Raw genomic sequence first — 20456 nt, 5'->3', positions numbered from 1 at the left:
GAAAGTACATGTAATATAAATGTAAAATATAAAATAAATCAGGGGATAACTGAAGTATACACACATGGTCATTCCTTCACTTCTTTTAAACTGACAGTAACACCATAAGTCTGCACAAAAACGAAAATAAACCCGCGATTGTAATAGGGAATATGGACATCAAAACCGTAGCTTCAACAGGTTGAGTGTCACGCTTCTGTTTTTGTTTTAAGGTCAAATGATAAATCAATAAATGGGATCAAACAATTCATATAATATCTATTTCCGCAAATAAGATAAAAAGTACGTATATATTTAATTTACATTAGTTTCAATAATATTCAATCTGAAAGTTTCAAATATTATAAGATAAAAGAATCAATTTATCAAAGTTAATCATTTAGAATATGAAGGAAGAAGGAATCTGTTTTAATTATGTGTTCAAAAAAATGTAAGCATTGACGCCACACAAGGTCTGCTATGCATCCCCGACTTTTATGCATAACTGAATTAATACGATCAAATAGTTTACAAATTGTAAAACTGAATTGAATTCATTCATGGTTCTGGACGAGAATCAATTCAACACATTATTTTTGTGACGTCTTGTTTTTGCTGTTTGTGTTTAAAGAAAGTTATGGAAATAAGCTTTGAAAGACTTTTTCTGATAAATAATTTTTACCTAAAAGTAGCCTAGCGCGAAAATAGTTATACTAGTAGTATTATATATATAAAAAAGTATAATAACTAGTTATAGATGTATATAGTCTGGTACCCGGACCACACGTAGGTACACGTTGGCTCAATTTGGAAGTAAAGATGAAGATTTTAAACCACTGAAGTATACACAAGTTGGCAACATTGACACTTTACTATAACTGTCCTTGTACAGTGCAATAAAGTCTTTATTAACCGTTAGGGTTTTAAAACTTTATAGGCGATGTAGTTTTATTGCCAAACGTTTTGTTAGCCAAATTTAAAATATACGCTTTGAAAGACACGGAAAAGGTACCAGGATGCATTAAACATTAAGTGAAATGTTTACAGCTTATCAACTCTAACTACATTATTCTTCACTACGGAAATCATTGAATTACGTATATAGTTTAAGGCCATTCAGTAGAGAGTAATCAGTTCGCCAGTCGATTTATTTGAAATATAAATTGTAGAAATGGACTTTTTATTACCTCATTGAAATTATCTAGCTGGTCATTACACATTATTTACGTACATATCAATTTATTTTATTGTTATTTAATCAAATATAAAAAGTATGAATATTTTAGATATTCGCATACATCATTTATAGATAATTGATAGGGTCTATTAAACGTCCATTTTTTGGAATAGAAACAAACCTAAGCAGTTGCAAAGCGTTTCAGTATCGCACAGGTTGACACAGCAGCCAAAAATGTTGACATGACTAAATTCTCAGTTAGTTGCGTTTGCACGAAGTAGCGACCTAATGAACAAAGCTCTTTCGAACTATATGTTCTATGTAAATGTTTAGTGTCGTACTACTTACAGTTATTGGTTAGCTCTCACAAATATACTTAGCACAACCATGTTCTTTGTGCTCCTGTTCAAAGTATGATGCCTATAGTGGTTCTAATTGGTTGCCGCCTGTCATCATGATTGCATATTTCATCTGATGTTACAAAAAGTCCATAGTTGTTTCTATAGTGTTTCCCATTTTGTTATAAAGGTCCTTTTACAGCTCACTGATGGGTTTTTATCAACGAAAAGGTCGAACGGTGACACGAGTTTTTTTAAGTCCCTGTAAGTTTGGAAAATAGTTGCTTCATTGCCTGACAATGATACATCTCCGTATTTTTATAAATCTAAAGTTGGGATTATCCGTCGTATCTACGCTTTTTATCATTGGTATTGTTAGGTTTTTTTGTTGCCTTTTGTGGATGGAATTTGCATAAAACATATTTTAAATATGTTCGTTGATTGACTGATTGTTACCTCCTTGGCAACGTTTGGTTATTAACTTTTATGCATATACAATTATACAGTATGGTATGATAACTAAGTAGGTAAAATGTCAGAAAAGTAATAGTTTGGAAGCTTTGGTAGATCGCGAATCTTTAATTTGGGTTTCAACTGGTCATCTATGACTTTATCAAAAGTAAGAGATAGTGGCATTCACCCAAGACTTGTCCCATGAATTAATTCATACTAAAACATTGCACAGAACAACCTTAACAGCAATTTTTCAGCATTTGTCTTTATTACAGTATGATTTCCAGTAGTGAATGATATCTTTGCTCTCTGCTCAGGAGGCCAGGCTAATCAAATTTCTGCCTCTAAATGTTTTTAAGCAAAATGTGGGCAATATCTCTATTTTCATCAGATTGGCGTTGATTATGTTTTTGATGTATGAATAAACATAAAAATGAAGAAAAAAATCTTTTTAACGTAAGTTTTTACTTTGTAAAATGCTTATAAATTACGATCGGTTTCAACTTTCCGATTTTAACCTATTGGATTGAACAAAAATTGCAAAACAAAAAAAAAAAAACCACGCCATAGCTTTTTTGTCCTTACAATTTGTAACTTTTAAGAGCTACAATATACATATTATTCATCACTACTTGTCAATGCTGTGTCATAATTTAAAGTAATGATTATGAAAAAAAAACATCGCATTAGCTTGTTTGATATCGGTTGTAGATTTTAGCCGTTAGTCGATCTCCACAATCTGAAATAGCTAATTTTTATTCCATTGTTAATAATTTTCAATATAAACTTGTGGGCCCTTTATGTTGCGTCTAGCTTCTTATTACATGCCAAACTGTTCAATATCCGTAAATATATTACGGGTACTTTAACTCAGAATGATTCATGTCATAACACACTTAAAATGCTGCAGATAATGCTTCAATGATTGTTACTTAATAATGTTTTATGACTTTGTCGGTTGTCAAAATTAACAAGATCCATGTTATGAGCAAACATGCATGATAACTTTTGTTATAACTGTCAAGAGTAATTACATGTACACATATTGAGTGTCTTAAATACCTTTAATCGACATAGCTTTAAGATCCCTTGTACTCTTCTAATAAGTTTCAATCAATTACATTGGAAGTCTTTCTGCGAAGGCACACCACGGAATTAGACATTCTCTTATATTTTGTTTCTTTCGGGTTTTCTCATAATACATCCAGTCTTTGTGTTAACACATCGATAGTTTATCTTCTGTTTACGATTGTTTCGGTCTTATACCATCCTATGTAATTATTTATTTTTACTTATTAATGGTTGGTCATGATTGACTTATTAATGATTGGTCATGATTGTGTATGCCTTCAGTGTTGTTTTTTTTTTATAATGTTCTGAGCTGGAAAATATTAAGAATTTAATGAAACTGAGGTTGAAATACCCTCAGACAAGGTTACCTCAGATTGCTTTTATCCTTTTTACTCACACAAAATTTCATCTTTTAAATTTACCGAATTATTGCTGTTTTTGAGACGTTTCGTATTTAGGTAAATGCTAAAATACCAAAATAAATAAATAACAATCCACATTGGTAAGTGATACACGTGTTGCCGAATAACCGTAGCTATTTATGAAGTAAGATATATTTTTTTTTACTTCTTGGATGGCAGATAACTTGAACTATGAACTATAAAAAGCGTATATGATTTCGTTCTGGAAGTCAAAGTGAGGCCTTTCATGATACAAAAAGCTCACACGATACTGCATGGTCCCCACGCATGCAATCTAAGCTGAAAACTTGCTGCAGTCTAGTTCCCTCTATATATCTTAACTTGTAGAGCGTTAAAAGGAAGACTTAAACTTAGAAATATTTAAATATTATAATTAAAAGGATATATGGGTGTAATCATGCTACTTGTAGAGTGGATACCATTAGGGTTTAACTTTTGTAGTACTAGTATAATAAGTAAAATTGGGTTATACATGTAAGCTGTCTTTAAAACAATATGAATTTACTTCTGATTGTAAGTGTCAACCTATAATGAAATAACATCGTAAATTAAATGGTAAGTATGAATCAAATCACATGTAATTCCGTTTAATCGGTTTTCAGTAATAACACAGATGACCGTAATCATGTTATTGACCTGGTACAATTACAGGGAAAATGTCCTTGAATAAATAGAAAAACAATCATGTTTTGTGTACAAACAAAATCACATTTAAATACTTTGTCAAAATGTTTAATAAGAAATGCATTTATTTCGAAGGACATAAAATAAACTTGTTTCCTCGGTACCTATCAATCATAGTTGAATAAATCTTGAATCTTTTAAATAGTCATTAAGCCAAATAATACTTAAAAAAAAATAAATGAACGGAGTGAGGCTGTGTTGTAAAGGAAGCTTCCTACTCTATGTTAGCATCCCAAGATACATTTATAGCTGTTATTTTCAATTCTTTTTATTGAATTTCTCGCTGCGAACAATTGTGCATGCTTAGCATTACAGTGATCACTAATCCCATGCCATTTCCGAAACGTGGGCTAGGTGTCATAAACGGTTTATAGAATCAATTTAAAGATAGAGAAAGACGCCTTTTTATTTTACTCATGGCTTGTCAGTCTGTTGCAGAGTGCTACATTGTTGTAGGTACAAATGTACTATCAGACAAACGCGTAACACCCTTTTCATTATAAGGTAGCACAGAAACCTCTAGACATTACTATCAGTGTATTTGCAGAAGTTTACCCTTTATTCCAATACAAAATAAATAATATCATGTTAAAAGCTGAGAATATAGGTAAGATAAGACATTAATCCTTATATGTGATCATTCTTTCTACGAAAACTATAAAGCTCTCCATGAGTAGATCATTCTAACTATTTTACACAACGTGAATGTAAATATATTAAGTAAATTCCTGTATTTGCAGTAAATGCAGTGGATAATAAAACGTTCAATTATGAAATGAATCATAACTTGAATTGCAAATAATTTTGATTTCATAAAGTCATAAAATCATTTGTTCTTACATGTGTCTCTCGACCTTTTGTATATTAGGGGTATAATTGCACTATTACACCAGTATTACACGGCAAAAATTAAAAACAAACGAAGGTACATGACTGTATAACATTTATTATATTTAGCTATACTAACCCAATCATAAATTTCAAATGATTCGAGCCAACGGTTTAGTTTTTTAACTGGATCATATACGTATTTAGTCACATCAAATGTCGTTGCACAAAGAGTGTCGGTTATGTATTATTCAAAAATAGAAAATAAAACCTTTAAGGATGAAGAATTATGTAGAGTCGTAGACATTACATGATATTAACAAAGCTAACAAAAATTTTATGTTTCCGCCTAAATTATACAGATCATCTTCACTAGCCAAGGGTTACGATCTGGCACCTTCTCAACATTATACATTTTACGCATTACAAAGTTAATATATTTTAAAAATAATGTATCGACTGAATTCGAAAAAAAAAAAAAAATACATACAAGACGTCACAATTGCAAACCTTCATTTAAACTTAAACTCGCAGCACAAACAATACGATATAGAATTCCATATCATAGTACAGTAAACATCAGCTTTTAATTTGAAGTTTGTTAAATTCTTAAATGCTCGACTTGCTCAGCAACTATTTTTAACTTTCATGAAATGATATGAATATGAGATATATAGTCATCATGCCTAAGTAGTATTAAAAATGAATTAGCAAATATAACTGTCAATCAAAAATTTGTCATTAAATAGTTTTTAGCGATGACTATTCAGATTGTTAAACACTTTAGTAGTCACATACTCTTGAAAAGTTAGCGTCATTATATTCATTGACAATACTTTTTCTCCTCAATGCGGAATTTCAAAGCTAAACGGGTGTTTTATTTTTACAAAGTTTTGAAAGCAAATTTAATTATTATTCAAAGCATTAAATACTATATTTGATTTAACGATTCGTTCAGTAAACGTTTTCAGCAATCGGCATTGTTAATGACCGTTAGATCATAATTTAATTTATTTTGCTCTCTCGTGGGAATAATTGTTAAATATTTTGATGAGATTTATTCATTCTTATACATTTCAATTAGAATTAATGGTTTGATTAGAGAGTGTGTGTATCTACAATTATTACAGCTGTTTTTTTTTTAACTGTATAGATGTTTAATGAATAAGCACTAGTTTTCAAACGTTAAATACATTACATATATTTTAAACATTCGCACAATTCTATATTGTTCTCAATATTGTACGCTTAATAATCTAGATCGCACTTGAAAAACCATGTCTCTTCGGCTATTTACTCATTAGCCCAGTCGCACACCAGTAAACATCAAGTGCATTTCACACAGGAATGCAACAGTACGTATGACACGTGCATATTGTAAAGTCCACGAATGTTCCTATGCAAATTGTTAAATATCATTACCGGTACATTTCTCATAATAAAATTGAGAATGGAAATGGGGAATGTGTCAAAGAGACAACAACCCGACCATAGAGCAGACAACAGCAGGTCACCAACAGGTCTTCAATGCAACGAGAAATTATCACACCCGAAGGCGTCATACATGTAATTCGAAGTGAGACATTTTTCAAGATTTATCAAAGGGTTAAAGTGAAACTGAATGATTACTAGTATCTATATAAACTTCTCAAAGGATACAGAAGCATTTGCCGTTTATATAACATTCTAGAAAATAGAAAGTGTATACAGTTTTTGAAACGTCCGTCCGTCCGTCAGTCTTCTTGGTTTTTGGATGCTAAATCAATACCGGATTGCATCCTCACTATTACATGTATATATGATCATATGAAATGAGAGGAAGTTCCCTCTTTATATCATTTTGAGGTCACCACGCTTAGATCGACGTCGTATTTACTCAAAATAAACCAAAATTAGGTAAAAGTTGTTTCCGGGTCCTTTTTCAAAATCTTTATATGGTATGGCAACCTTATATACTTAGATGTATGATCCCATATCAAATGTGAATAATCCGTATTGATCTTGAGGTCACAACGTCTAAGGTCAAGGTCTCAGCTCAACATTTATGGAGGAAAGTTATATTACCCAAAATCAGATTAAAATTAGGAAAGCTATTCAGGGTGTTTATTCAAAATCATTATATGGGATTTCAACCTTACATATTATAAATTCTTGATCCCATATAATTGGGAAAAGATATTGAGATCACAACGTCTACGATAAAGATCATACTTACTATACACTGCCCAACATTTATGCAGAAATTTTTTTCGCGATGCTAATTCAAATGATTATATACGATTGCATTCTAACTTCATATATGGTCATATATCTAACGTTCATATAGAATGGTTGAAATATCCCGTCTGAAGTCAAGGTTCAAGGGTCAAGTCATATTTACTAAAGATTTTACCGATTATTTGTACATTAAAAAGGTGATTCGGACGATAAATAAAAAATTTCAAAATTCAAAATGTTTTGCAACTTTGGTAAAAAAAATTTATTAAGATCCAGTTGCAAATATGTCATGAATGTTGAATAATCAATAATCAGTCATTATATTTACTGTTGAGCAGATGAACCGAGAAAAGGTCTGGAATATGAACTGAAACTGAAAATATAGAGTACACGACTTTTCTTGACGTATAAGTTGGCTAATGCGGTCGTGAATTTGTAAATTTCGCACAACGAACGGTGGCCACCCCCTTTTTCAGCTGATCATATTACTGAGGTTCGTGTCATGATAATAAACTAGATGTGAATATACAAAATGTTCCAATTAAAGACAGCTGTTCTGGTATAAGAAGCCCCTTAATTACAATGCTACATGAAACGTAACAAAATAATTGATTCGTGAGAGTTAGAAGAGAAGAGACTTTCTTTTTGTCTTCTTTTTTATTTGAACAATGAACAATCCTTAAAATAGCTATAGGCCTAATTTGTTTAACATTTGACATTACATTTCTATAATGATGAACGAAAAGGTTAGACGTACTTCTTTCTGGTTTGTTTGGAAATATCATTAATTATTCTTATACAAATATGAAGCCTTATTAATTTCTACTTCCCGTTTTTTTTTCTAATTCATTTCACCATGTTCATGCATACAAGAAATGCAATACAGTTGCAGTAAAGTGGAAACACGGTCTCAGACAGTAATAATTCATCTGAAAAAACCTGTAAAGAGATTGTTGGCATTTCTTACATACAAGAAAACATACATAGTTAGGGTCTTGTCAAAATAATATTAGAGTATACAAAAATCTTTTTCTCCAAGGACTTCAGTAAAATATTGATCTGTTTTCCTGTGGCATAGCAGAATTTTATCAGTTAAAAGATACTGACGAGTTTACAGAACAAAATACATGCAAGAATGAATATTTATTTAGAATGGCCACAGCTTTCACGCCGTCAATCATAAGAATGATATATCTTTACCTTTAAAACTATCTTCGATTTTATAAAATCATACAAATTAGACACGAAATGTTAATAAATATCAATAAAGAATACGTAGAGCTTCTGTATTCTGTATTTTAGTTTAAACTAAAAATGGATGTTTTTCTACAGTTTCAGGAGAGGTTGTGAAAAGACAGCTAATACCGAGTTTTATTCCAATAATACCAAGAGATCAGGTAGTCCACACAGGAGACACTGTTCTACTAAAATGCCAGATCAGAAACTTGGGTCCTAAATCGGTAAGTTGGTTGTATAAATGTAATATGAACCAGGGAATGATTCCGACTAACTATATATTTGATTCGGATTTAACGCCAATAGTTCTGACCGTACACGGGTTTGTATTTATTCATACCGCAGTCAAACAGACACCATTCTTTTTGTATGGATTTTACCGCAAGCCATGATGGGAGAATTCCATTGAAGACCATATTTTGTACCGTATTCAACTCTTTGGGTGATATCTTTTGGCATCATATGCATGACCGAATGTGCAAAAAGTAATTGATAATTGGAAAGCATCTAGATATTAGATGCTAATGATTCTACAATAATTGTTTCATGACAAAAGTGATATAAAACACACGTCAGTACCCGTGATATATTCTAAATGACATTATAATGTCCATACAATTATTAATAAAGCATACATATAATTGACCAACATAGCTATTTGCACGTTATCTCAATCTGTTTTTAAGAAGTAGCAATGATTAATATGTTCTTCATTGCTTTATTGTCCTGCAAAATATCTCATTGCCAACTTTCCCATCCACAATTAGCATGTTCTTCATCGCTTTATTGTCCTGCAAAATATCTCATTTCCAACTTTCCCATCCATAATTAGCATGTTCTTCATCGCTTTATTGTCCTGCAAAATATCTCATTGCCAACTTTCCCATCCACAATTAGCATGTTCTTCATCGCTTTATTGTCCTGCAAAATATCTCATTGCCAACTTTCCCATCCACAATTAGCCTGTTCTTCATCGCTTTATTGTCCTGCAAAATATCTCATTGCCAACTTTCCGATAATTTTCAATTTCTTTCATTTTAGGTGTCATGGCGTAAAATATCCGAGGATTTCCCATTGACTATAGGCGACATGATGTATGCGCCGAATCCAGAAATGAGTGTAGATTTTGTGCGAAATGGTCGTATAACAAACAATACTTTAATTATAAAACGTGTAAAACCGTCACACTCAGGGACATACGAGTGTCAAATAAGCTCTGCGAATATCTATACATATCATGTGAATTTAGAAGTTTTAAGTAAGTATTGTATTAGTCACGTGCATGTAAACTAAATGGTGTATACAAATGTCTCGCAAGTAAAAACATATCTCAGGAAATTTAAAAATTTAAAATCTGACTGAGCAAAAAAAAAAGAAGCAATGTAACGCCCCTTTTCTATTTTTTCATCTTTTAGTTACAATGAGGCATTCAACGGAAAAAGAGCTCGCACTTTAAAAGCAATATTTGGTATGATCATAATGCAAACGACATGTATTCATGGGGCATGTATTCCAATACTGTGATATCAGAAATTATTGCGTGCATTTATTATGCAATGTTTGAACTAAAATGGACAGATGCTCATCCTAGTCGCATCGTTTGCATTGATTAAAGCACCGCAATAATTTCTGATTTTGTGTATCTTGTTACAGGATAGACACTTATTTTATTTTAATACTGTGGATGTGGTCTACATTGCTTGCGCAATCTGTTAAAGAGACGGTGTTGTCAGTTATTACCCAGTGGCACACGTCTAAATACTACTACAGGCGTTTACTTTTCTACATTGTCTAGAGGTATAGGGGGAGGGTTGAAATCTCATAAATATGTTAAACCCCGCTGCATTTTTGAGCCTGTCCCAAGTCAGAAGCCTCTGGCCTTTGTTAGTCTTGTAATATTTTTAATTTTAGTTTCTTGTGTACAATTTGGAATTTGGTATGGCGTTTATTATCACTGAACTAGTATATATATTTGTTTAGGGGCCAGCTGAAGGACGCCTCCGGGTGCGGGAATTTCTCGCTGCATTGAAGACCTGCTGGTGACCTTCTGCTGTTGTCTGTTCTATGGTCGGATTGTTGTCTCTTTCGCACATTCCCCATGTCAATTCTCAATTTTATTTTGGATATCACCTGAAGGTACATGTCGGATGTGACACGTAACGCAAACTTGTTAATCAAACGATATTAGTTTTATATATTTTATCTGAAAAAAAATAATAATACGTTAGTTGTATACAGGTAGACAGCGAAGCAAAGTTTGAAGCCTGGTATCCGTATAGTGAGAATGTGTAAAGTTTTGCTTTTTACGAACAAGACAAAAAATTATGGTTCCGTTTCGTTCTGCAGTAAATTACAATTTCGTGAAAACTTTTATTATATAAAAATTTCTTCGTTTCGCTTTACATATTCAAATATTACCAAAATTATCAAATTCTCAGTGAGATTTGATTGACCTCCAATAATTGCTATTTAGACTTATTATTGATATTACTCAGTCTTGGAAATTATATGCACTACATGTTGGACTTTATTAATCTATAATGTAGAGGGCTAATTGCAATACTTATTATTTCTTAGAATTTAACAACAAACATATGGTGGTCATGACGTAAATAAGCCTTTTCTGTAAAATACTGCTGGAATAAATCATTCCCCTTTGTCCAAGTTCAAAAGAACTATTAAAAGGTATGAAGATTAACAACACGGGTGATAATTCTGAGAAATATAATTATTGTCTTCGTAAAATGCCGTCTTTCCTGTAAGTTGATAATAGCAATGCATCCTTTTATTGTCTTTTTTATGTCCTCATCTTGACATAAACAGATGTAATTAACTCCCCTGTCAGTGATCTTTTGATAAATCGTTACCTCCACCTTGTCTCCGATACAATCCTTGGCACAAAACAAAGTTACATTTACATTTACCAACGCCTGTTGAATCCTGCGACGTACATAAAATAGTGTCAAAACATAACAAGACTTGTGTTTTCCTTTTATCTTGATAGCATTTTACAAACATTTGTAGTGGAATGTTTCTGAAAGCTGACGCGTATTGCTAAGCAGAAACATATTTCTGGCACTCTGAAACTCTGTAGGTAGCCATGTCTTTTCGACACATTAAGGAATTTTATCAATTATTGTAATGTAAAGATATTTGCCAATGCAAAAGACTACCGGCGAATTTTATTACGTGCTAAACGACGCTGACAGCCAATTATAAAGATGTCAATATTCACAAATGTAATAACGAAACATTAGTTTTCGTTTTTTTGGTAATTTATATCTTTATATGTATCAATCAAGTAACTTAGTTGTTGTTAACATATTGCTAATATATTCCCCACGCTACGCCTACTTCTTCAAAAGAAAACCTTGAAAATTATAGGTACGTGTTTGTGTTCATTTGAAATTACAACCAATTTGAAAATTAAGAATAATTTCCTTTCACTTTACTGTATAACTGAATTATATAAGTGTCATAAAAAATATTTTACTGCGTCTTACAAATAAACTAACATCCTCTGAATCGGGTATGAAAAATTAGCTGAACAACTACATTTATTGGCAGAAATGTCTTATATAGGGAATGCTTTTGATATGTTTAGAACATACATGTAAATAAAATGATGAGACGTTAAGTCTCATTCCTTTACTAAGTATAAGTATTCTAAAGTTTAAAGACACATGAGACGATAGCATTGGGGATACAGCAGTTTGATAATTTTCAATTCTCACAAATCTATTAAGAAGGTAAATAAAACCAGAGCAACCGATAGAACCAAATGAACTCCAAATAGAGGAAAACCGAGTATAAATTGGACCAATTTGTTTCTACAAAAGTTTCTGAAAGTGAATTAAGGCATTGAGCTATGACTGATTTGTTTGCAACACGTTTGCGTAAATGAAAGGAATGGTTATACGCTCCCAAGACAGATTCCCTATCTTAACTTGTTTTCAAAATAAAATTCAGATAAGGTAAATGTATTTTTCAACATACAACTTGAACTTCAGCTAGTGAGAACTTTGCACGTCTAATCAACGACTTGTTGTTTTATGTGTTTGAAGCCGACTTCATCCAAAGGCTTCACAAGATTGAAGTTATTTTTTCACGAAATAGGTGTTGTCCATAACTGAATTTTTCAAGTTCAGTGAACGCATATATATTGTTGAATATTAACCGTAATGGGTAACACTCGAGTGTCATTATAAGACCGTACTGGTTTACCTTTATAAATTGTGACTTGGTTGGAGAGTTGTCGCATTGGCAATCATATACCACATCTTCCTATATCTAAATACAACAATTGGTCATCCCTGTATCCTTCTGGTTTGCTTCGTGTTATTCCGTATTTTTATGTGTTTCGGTTTAGTGATTTGTAACTGCGGTTATGTCTTCTATACTAATATTTATTTGTTTGTCTTTTTATTTTAGCCATGGCGTTGTCAGTTTATTTTTCGTCCCTCTGTTAACTATTTTGGGTTTCATTTTATGACACCAATGTTAACTGTCTATTTTGATAATCTATTGATTTAGATAACAATTTTTACCCCATTGTAATTACAAATATTTATTTATCTATTTGTAAGTATAATGTACATACTAGAAATACTGTAAAAAGAAACTATTTATTTATTTTAGATACAAGACGTTATATTGAACCATGTAAGTTTTTCCTCAATTGTTAATTTAATTATTCTCCTAAAACGAAGGAGGTTATACTAGAATTTGATATAACCCTCTTGCTTAATACTATAAAACTGCACTTTATTATTCCCATATGTAATAATGTGTTTAGTTGGAGTATATTCAACATTCTTTAAATCTCAAGAAAGGCATACATGTACAATAGCTACACATTACATGCTATATAGACCCAGATTTCGTAAACAATTTAAACATTCAAATAACAATGGACTACAACGAATGGGAGTGTTTAACTACTAAGGCATTGACCATAATGTTCTCGTACGATCGGGTGACGTTAAAAAAACGATCCAACAGCTGATTCAGCCGGTAACGATTTTCCGATATCATAAAAGATTCACAATACGAAGGGAACTTCCTCTGCTTAATTGAGCCCCTAAATGAATGTGAATAGTTAAGTTTTATTTCAAATTGTCGAAAACAAAGTGTTCTCATACAAATATATACTGAATAACAGACAGACGGCCACACGAAAAAATAAATAAAACTATACTGAAACGGTTAACTTTCGATCAAAAATCCGCAAAAATGACAGATATATCACGTATCATGATAACACTGTTAAAACTAAACTTGTGTTGTTTATAATATAAATTCAAGTTATTCGTGTACATATTTCATTTGATTACTTCCAAAAAAAAAATGGTGTAGAAATTTCAGGAGAGGCAGTTGCCTCCCCTGACTCATATGTAGTTACGGCCCTGTTATGGATAGCCAGACATGGGACAACCATTGAAGTTCAGTTATAATGAGCAGAACTATTAAATCCTGATTCTTTTTGTTCAAAGCGAACACGTTTCAGTATGACTATCAACTGAGTTAATGACATTTAATTTATTATCTTTAACACTATTTGTATGCTAACGCTCTTAAAAGATTTCGTCGTACAATGTTTGGATCATAATTAACTTGATTTTTAATTTAAAGTCTGAAACATGTGTAATGAAATTGAATAAACGAATTTGCATAAAACATTTTTTTTTGTAAATAAAAAGGGGCTGTATGAAATTTTCTGTGCATGTCCATTCGAGTTGCTTTTTTTGTGTAGTGTTTAGCTATGAAGCAAACTGCTGAACAAATACACAGCATATAAAACCAAACGAACCCATAAATAAAATAGATTTGCATTTCTTTTAGCGATAACTCTTGACGGGACACTGTATCCAAGTCCTAACCAAAAACTAAATCTGACGTGCAATTCGACTGGTCATGATCGTTCTCCGGATAAAATAGACTGGTTCCATAATGGAAACCTTATTACAGAAAACAAGCCACAGTGGAGAAATAGAGCTGTTATAGTGAACTATGTCCCAGAAGTTCCAGGTGTATCGCTTATAAGTCAGCTTACAATTGATAAAGTTAGAACATCAGACGCTGGAATATATATATGCAGAAGTATGACTCCTAGCGAGGGCATTACTGTTAAGACGACCAGTGTCATTGTCAATGTTTTAAATGGTAAGTATTTAAAAGCATAAACTCGCACCATTAGGAGTCGCGATAAAAAAAAAATAAACAGAACTTTGTCTACATCAACATGTACTATATTTGTCATGTCAGTACCTTATACAGCTTGCTATGCGATGGTGGTTTTGGTAATTGGCGAAAAAACCGTACAGTGACCTTCATTTAGTTGCTATTAACCTGTACTTCATTTGGTATGTGGTTAAGAGTTGTCGCATTGACACTGAATCATACCACATCTTCATATTTTTATAATGATAAAAGTCGTTGGATATACAAGAAACAAAAACAGTTTTTCCTTTTATTTTGTCTATTATGCATGTGATGTTATGACGAACAACAAAATCGAAAATTTTAAATACGGACAAATATTTTTACACAAAATACTACTTCTTCATGCAGTGAAGCAGTTTCTTCGATGTAATGTTTGTAAAACACAACGGCTTTATTAATTACTTACATGTCATACTATGCTGAAATGTAAACATAATTATAAATATTATATAAATACATGTGTACAGTGATATATTGTTTTGTATCTGGTAATCTGGATAAATATTTAAATCAATATAAATCATTGCCTTGGATTTAAATAATGCTAAGCATCTTGAAATCAGCTTATCCTTCAATAAAACCAATACAAAACACATACTACTCCAATTAATAATGCTTTCTTTTAGAATGATATATCTACCTCTCTTTTATACATTGTAAATCTTGGCATCTATCATAATAAGTAAATTTCGAGCTGTAAACCCTTTTCTATGAATAATACATGTAAGTTTGACCACTTGATGTAAATAGTTTTAAGGTGACGTCGGTGATTTTATTCTTTTCGTTGGCCCATTTTTTTTTGGGGGGTAATTATGTTAATTTTTACCATATATATATTGATGTCTAAACTGCAAAAATGTCTGTTCACATTCCCATCCAAAACTATGTAAATTCTTTATAGCCATGGCAAATTCAAGATGTTTAAAGTTCACCATAGGATTTATATATATGCTCTCCCCTTCCGATCCCTTTTCATTAACTGTATATATTTTCTTGAATGCATCCATTACCTAGACTCCTTGACCACTTTTAGAAAGCACTTAAATATCTGTTAATCAACTTATAGGAACAAGTTTCCAATGTCATTTAATATACAAGAAATAGATACAGTTTTTCCTATTAATATTTTTCCCTGAAATCTGAAATCGGACTTCAAACAAATGCAGTAAGAATCGGAGTATAACTCTTTTACTTGACAATATAAAAAGAAGATGTGGTATGATTGCCAATGAGACAACTCTCCACAAGATCACCTTGGCAATACATGTTACATTAGTTATGTTAAGGATTCCTTTGTTTCATACATAAAAAAGTCGTGTATTTTTACTTTAATTGATATTCTTTTTTTCATACTTTACCATCCATGACATATTCCTGTCATTTCAGTCGTGATCTGTTGCTGCCATTTAGTTAGTAAGTTGAAGAAAAAATTGTATTCAATAGACTTTTACCATTCCTATATTATAAACCTTGTGTGTATTTACATTTTATTTGTTTTCATTTTCATATTGCAGCAGAAAAAGATATTAAAAAGAGAGAAGGTTTGTAGATTTATTTTTAACTAGTTGAGTTCGTTGCATTTAATTTAAATAAGCGCGGCAGAAGAAAGTCGTTTACCGACTTAAACTATCGTAAACTGTTAAAATCAATATAAAATTTTGAAAATGAGACAAAGTTTTTATATATAATTTATCAAAATTGACGTATACTCTATTTTGATTACGAATTGAAAATGTAGAGCGCACTCAAGTTATTCTATATTCAATCTTTTTTTCCCCTAATGCAAAAACTCTGACGCATTGTCCGATTTGACTATCATTTTAGGTCCACTTTTAGTTTGATCAGCACTCTAGCGTTTGTATAAGTTTTTTTTCAAATATTTTGGCCTCGAGCTTCACAGAAGAGACATTTATTGTTGATATGCGCATCTAGTGCAGTAAAATTGCTAAGATTAAATAACGTTAACATTGTTATCAAATTTGCAATCTTGAAACACTCATTTAAAAGAGATACAATTTGAATAATAGTCTTAGGTTTTTCACAGACTGAATGCCCGATAGAATTGCATAAACCAATTGCCACCAAATATTAAATTTAACACTATAATGAATGAAGATTGGTATGCATATTTGTTTTACTCAGTAGACAAATGGTTTTGATTTGTAGCGTATCCTGAATTGGTTTCTTTTTTCTTTTGTGTTTCTTTTCTTCTTCTTTAATTAATCAATTATACATTTGTACCTTCTAAACGGATCTGTAACATTTCCAACGCTCTAACTACTACATAACTATTTGATATAAAATGTATTTTATGTTCTCAAGTACAGATGTAACGATGTTATCTTTTAGTAGAACGCTCATGTTTATAAATCAAATATTGTATTCTAATATTATCTTATTAAAAAATTAATGTTTATAAGTGTGGTAATAAAACAATGAAAAAAATACTTCTGACAAGTTAGGGGTCAAAAGTACATTTACATGTACAAATTGACATTTTTTACGGAGGTCAGAAAACAAGTTTTAGTGACAAATATATATGGACACACGTTTGGTCTATGTTAACAGATCATCTATCTATTTGTACTGATATACAATACTCTATCCCCTCCAGTGCGTGCGATATAACATACATGTAACATAATTATTATTTTGAGTTATTCTATGTGTTAATGATAAAAATTGTTTTCACTTTTGCGTTATGCGAAGTGAAGGTTTACAGTGGCTTACTGAATGAAATGCAAACAAAAGAAAGTGTATATGCAATGTGATTTTGTTAAATTTTCGTAACCATCAACAACAATGTTATAATTGCCATTTACTCAATATTTCATACAGTATGTGTTAAAATTACCATTTACTCAATATTTCATATAGTATGTGTTATAAAATTGCCATTTACTCAATAATTCAGACGGTCTGTGTTATAATTGCCATTTACTCAATATTTTAGACGGTTTGTGTTATAATTGCCATTTACTCAATATTTCAGACGGTCTGTGTTATAATTGCCATTTACTCAATATGTTAGACGGTCTGTGTTATAATTGCCATTTATTCAATATTTCAGATGGTCATACTCAAGATACGTCACATAAGTTATCGAGACAGGACACTAACAAGACAGTCAGACTTTCGAGCTGCTTTTACTTGACACTGCTTGGACTATTATTTCAGATCGTGAAATGATAATATATATGTGATATATATTACTGTGCCTTATATGGGCGAATGAGAAAGGTTTCACCTTGATACCATGGCAACTAGATCATTCATGAAACTCAAGGAATAGGATGTTAAGTGTTGTGAATTGCACTTTGTGATAAAAGTTAACAATAATGCCGCAAAACTCGGACAATGGTCATATTTTGTATGACAACAATGTTCATAAAATCACATTTCATTTCAGTGTTGTGATCAGTTATATATCTGAAATCCATATCATACAGAATCTCACTGATCATCTATGCACGTTTGTATGTTTATATAGGTAAAAATAAACTATTACATGTAAATCATATAATTCTAGCTTAATGTTGCATTGTTTTCATCGAATTCACCGCTGTTTCATTTTAATCATAAGCTTATCGCGTCGTAATAATACACTCCAGCTTATATTAGGTGGGTTCTGCCAAATTCACCCTTGACGGTAGAGAGCCTGACATTGCCAAATCAAGATTATATCTGAAATATTGATGGTAAAATTAAAATGCATTATATCAATATATTTTGATAATTATATTTTATAACGATTACAAAAGAAACAACAAATCTACATACAAGAGCAGGCAGTCTTGAAGAAGTTGAACTTAACCCCGTGTGGCAACTTCCACTAAAGACGGGATGACCAAGTAAAATCCAACTCCGTACTTGTGTACTTACTGTACTTAAAAAAATACAAGGGCTCGAACATAAGGCACTCATTACTAGATTTCAAGTGAAGTTCGTGAAACAATTCATTTCTCAATAATTGTATTTAATTCAAAATTACCAGACTGATAACTTAAAATAAAAAAGATATATGTTTAGATGCATTAGAAACTGACATTGCCTTCAATGATTTAGACACACAAATAAACATATAACCGTAGATGTTCATTTTTTTCCGTTTATTTGCAAGCGTATTTATTTCTATTGTATCCATGTACATTCAATTACATGTCTTCTTATGTTGGCTATGTCACCAAATCATTTCAGGACAATTTTATGTATCTACCCAAACTATTGTCATTTAAACCACTAAAGCAAAGATACCGGTATATTTACATTGTTACCTCACTTCACTGTACATTTCTTTACCATGTCATATATGTTCTGAAGATATTATTTTGTTAAATTGTCAATTTATGTTAATAAAATTAAATTATTGGATAATTTGCCTACTTTTTCTCTTATGTTGCCAATTATTGTAATTTTAATATAGACATTAGTATAAACATAAGATTTTATATGATGGCCCATGAGACATCTTTCTACAAGAGTCAAATTGGCGTTGAACAACTATACTTCACTGTTCGGCCTTCAACAATGAGCAAAACCAATACCGAATAGGCTTTGGTGTCTATTATCGTTCGAACGTTATATGTTATTTGTACCAAATATAAATGGGCCAGGGGAACTAGTCGCAACACATGATAAGTTCAGATACAGTTTTTGACTTTGAGCTGAATTTGATATAGAATGTCTCCAATGGTTGTCGCTGCCTTTTTTGTGTGTACGTGTTTGGTGTGTCTTGGATCCGGATGTATTGCCAGAAGCTCGTTTCTATATACGTTGATTTTTTAAGACCTTTCTGTGACTCCGATTGATTAAAGAGATAATTGATACTGTGGAGGCGCTTTTCGATTTTTTAATACAAATTCAACAATAAAATACAATTTATAAATTTAGTGCGTCTAAAGCGCATTTCTGGATTTATTTTCATCAGTGACGCTCAGGACTAAAACATTTACAGATATGGATGTATAAAGACATGGAAACAGTATGAGCTATGTAACTAAAAGAGACATATATAGAATAGCAACATTCATCTACGGTCACTTTTGCCTGAGGGACTTATAATCCTATTTTACGAGTAATTTCTTTTTAAAGCTGCATTGTGACTTATGTTGATTCTCGTAACATCATGAGTTATTCATATAAATGGTATGCATGTACTCGAGAACTGTATATAAGCATTTTGCATCAGACCTATGTAATGTACTTTGTAAGATTTTAAACAATTTAAAACAAAAAATGGTAAGCAACAATGCAATCTATAGAACCAAATTGGAGTCTTTTAATTTGTTTGTTTCAGCATAACGGTAGATACATGTATAATGATCGATTAGTCAAAGCCTTGCCCGATGTCACCTTAGCGCAAAAACGGTATATCGCTGGGATGCATGCATACATTCATTTGTAGAATTAATTCCATAACTCGGCATGCTCAAATAGACATACATGTATATCGGTTTAATCGGGCATGTATTGCTTTGTAATTAAGTTTAATTTGTGCTGAACGCCACTAGGAAATCGCTGCATGATTTGTATTGAATTACTAATATAATTTTGATGATTTAATTCAAGGGCACAGTTTTACAATATTTTGCATGATTATGCAATGATTTAAATTCAAATACACAGTTTTACAATTATTTCCACAATTCTACAATGATTTAATTCAAGTGCACAGTTTTACAAATATTTTCATATACGGAAAATGTAAGCGGTCATTGAGTATGATAGAGAAACCAGTTATATGCAGTGGAAATTACTAATAAGAATGACTTCAATTAGAGTATGGCAACGTTAATAAGATTTTGTTATTATTGCTTTATTTTGTTATGT

General features: G+C 31.6%; 1 protein-coding gene across 5 annotated transcripts in view; it reads left to right on the top strand.

Annotated features, from left to right (window-relative positions):
- Positions 1-19001, top strand: part of LOC143072795 (roundabout homolog 2-like) — a 63969-nt gene extending 44968 nt beyond the window's left edge. For all 5 annotated transcript variants that reach the window (XM_076247892.1, XM_076247893.1, XM_076247894.1 and 2 more), the window contains exons 3-8: positions 8502-8629; positions 9447-9663; positions 13044-13067; positions 14247-14567; positions 16142-16168; positions 17698-19001. In XM_076247892.1, coding sequence (XP_076104007.1) covers positions 8502-8629; positions 9447-9663; positions 13044-13067; positions 14247-14567; positions 16142-16168; positions 17698-17816 — 836 coding nt within the window. In that variant the 3' untranslated portion in view covers positions 17817-19001. The remainder of the gene's footprint in view (positions 1-8501; positions 8630-9446; positions 9664-13043; positions 13068-14246; positions 14568-16141; positions 16169-17697) is intronic.
- Positions 19002-20456: the final 1455 nt, after the last annotated feature.

Source organism: Mytilus galloprovincialis, chromosome 4 (genome assembly GCF_965363235.1).
Source record: "Mytilus galloprovincialis chromosome 4, xbMytGall1.hap1.1, whole genome shotgun sequence".
In the NCBI taxonomy this organism is placed as follows: domain Eukaryota; kingdom Metazoa; phylum Mollusca; class Bivalvia; order Mytilida; family Mytilidae; genus Mytilus; species Mytilus galloprovincialis.
The sequence above is the reverse complement of the archived record's forward strand: the minus strand, read 5'-3'. Positions and strand labels throughout refer to the sequence as shown.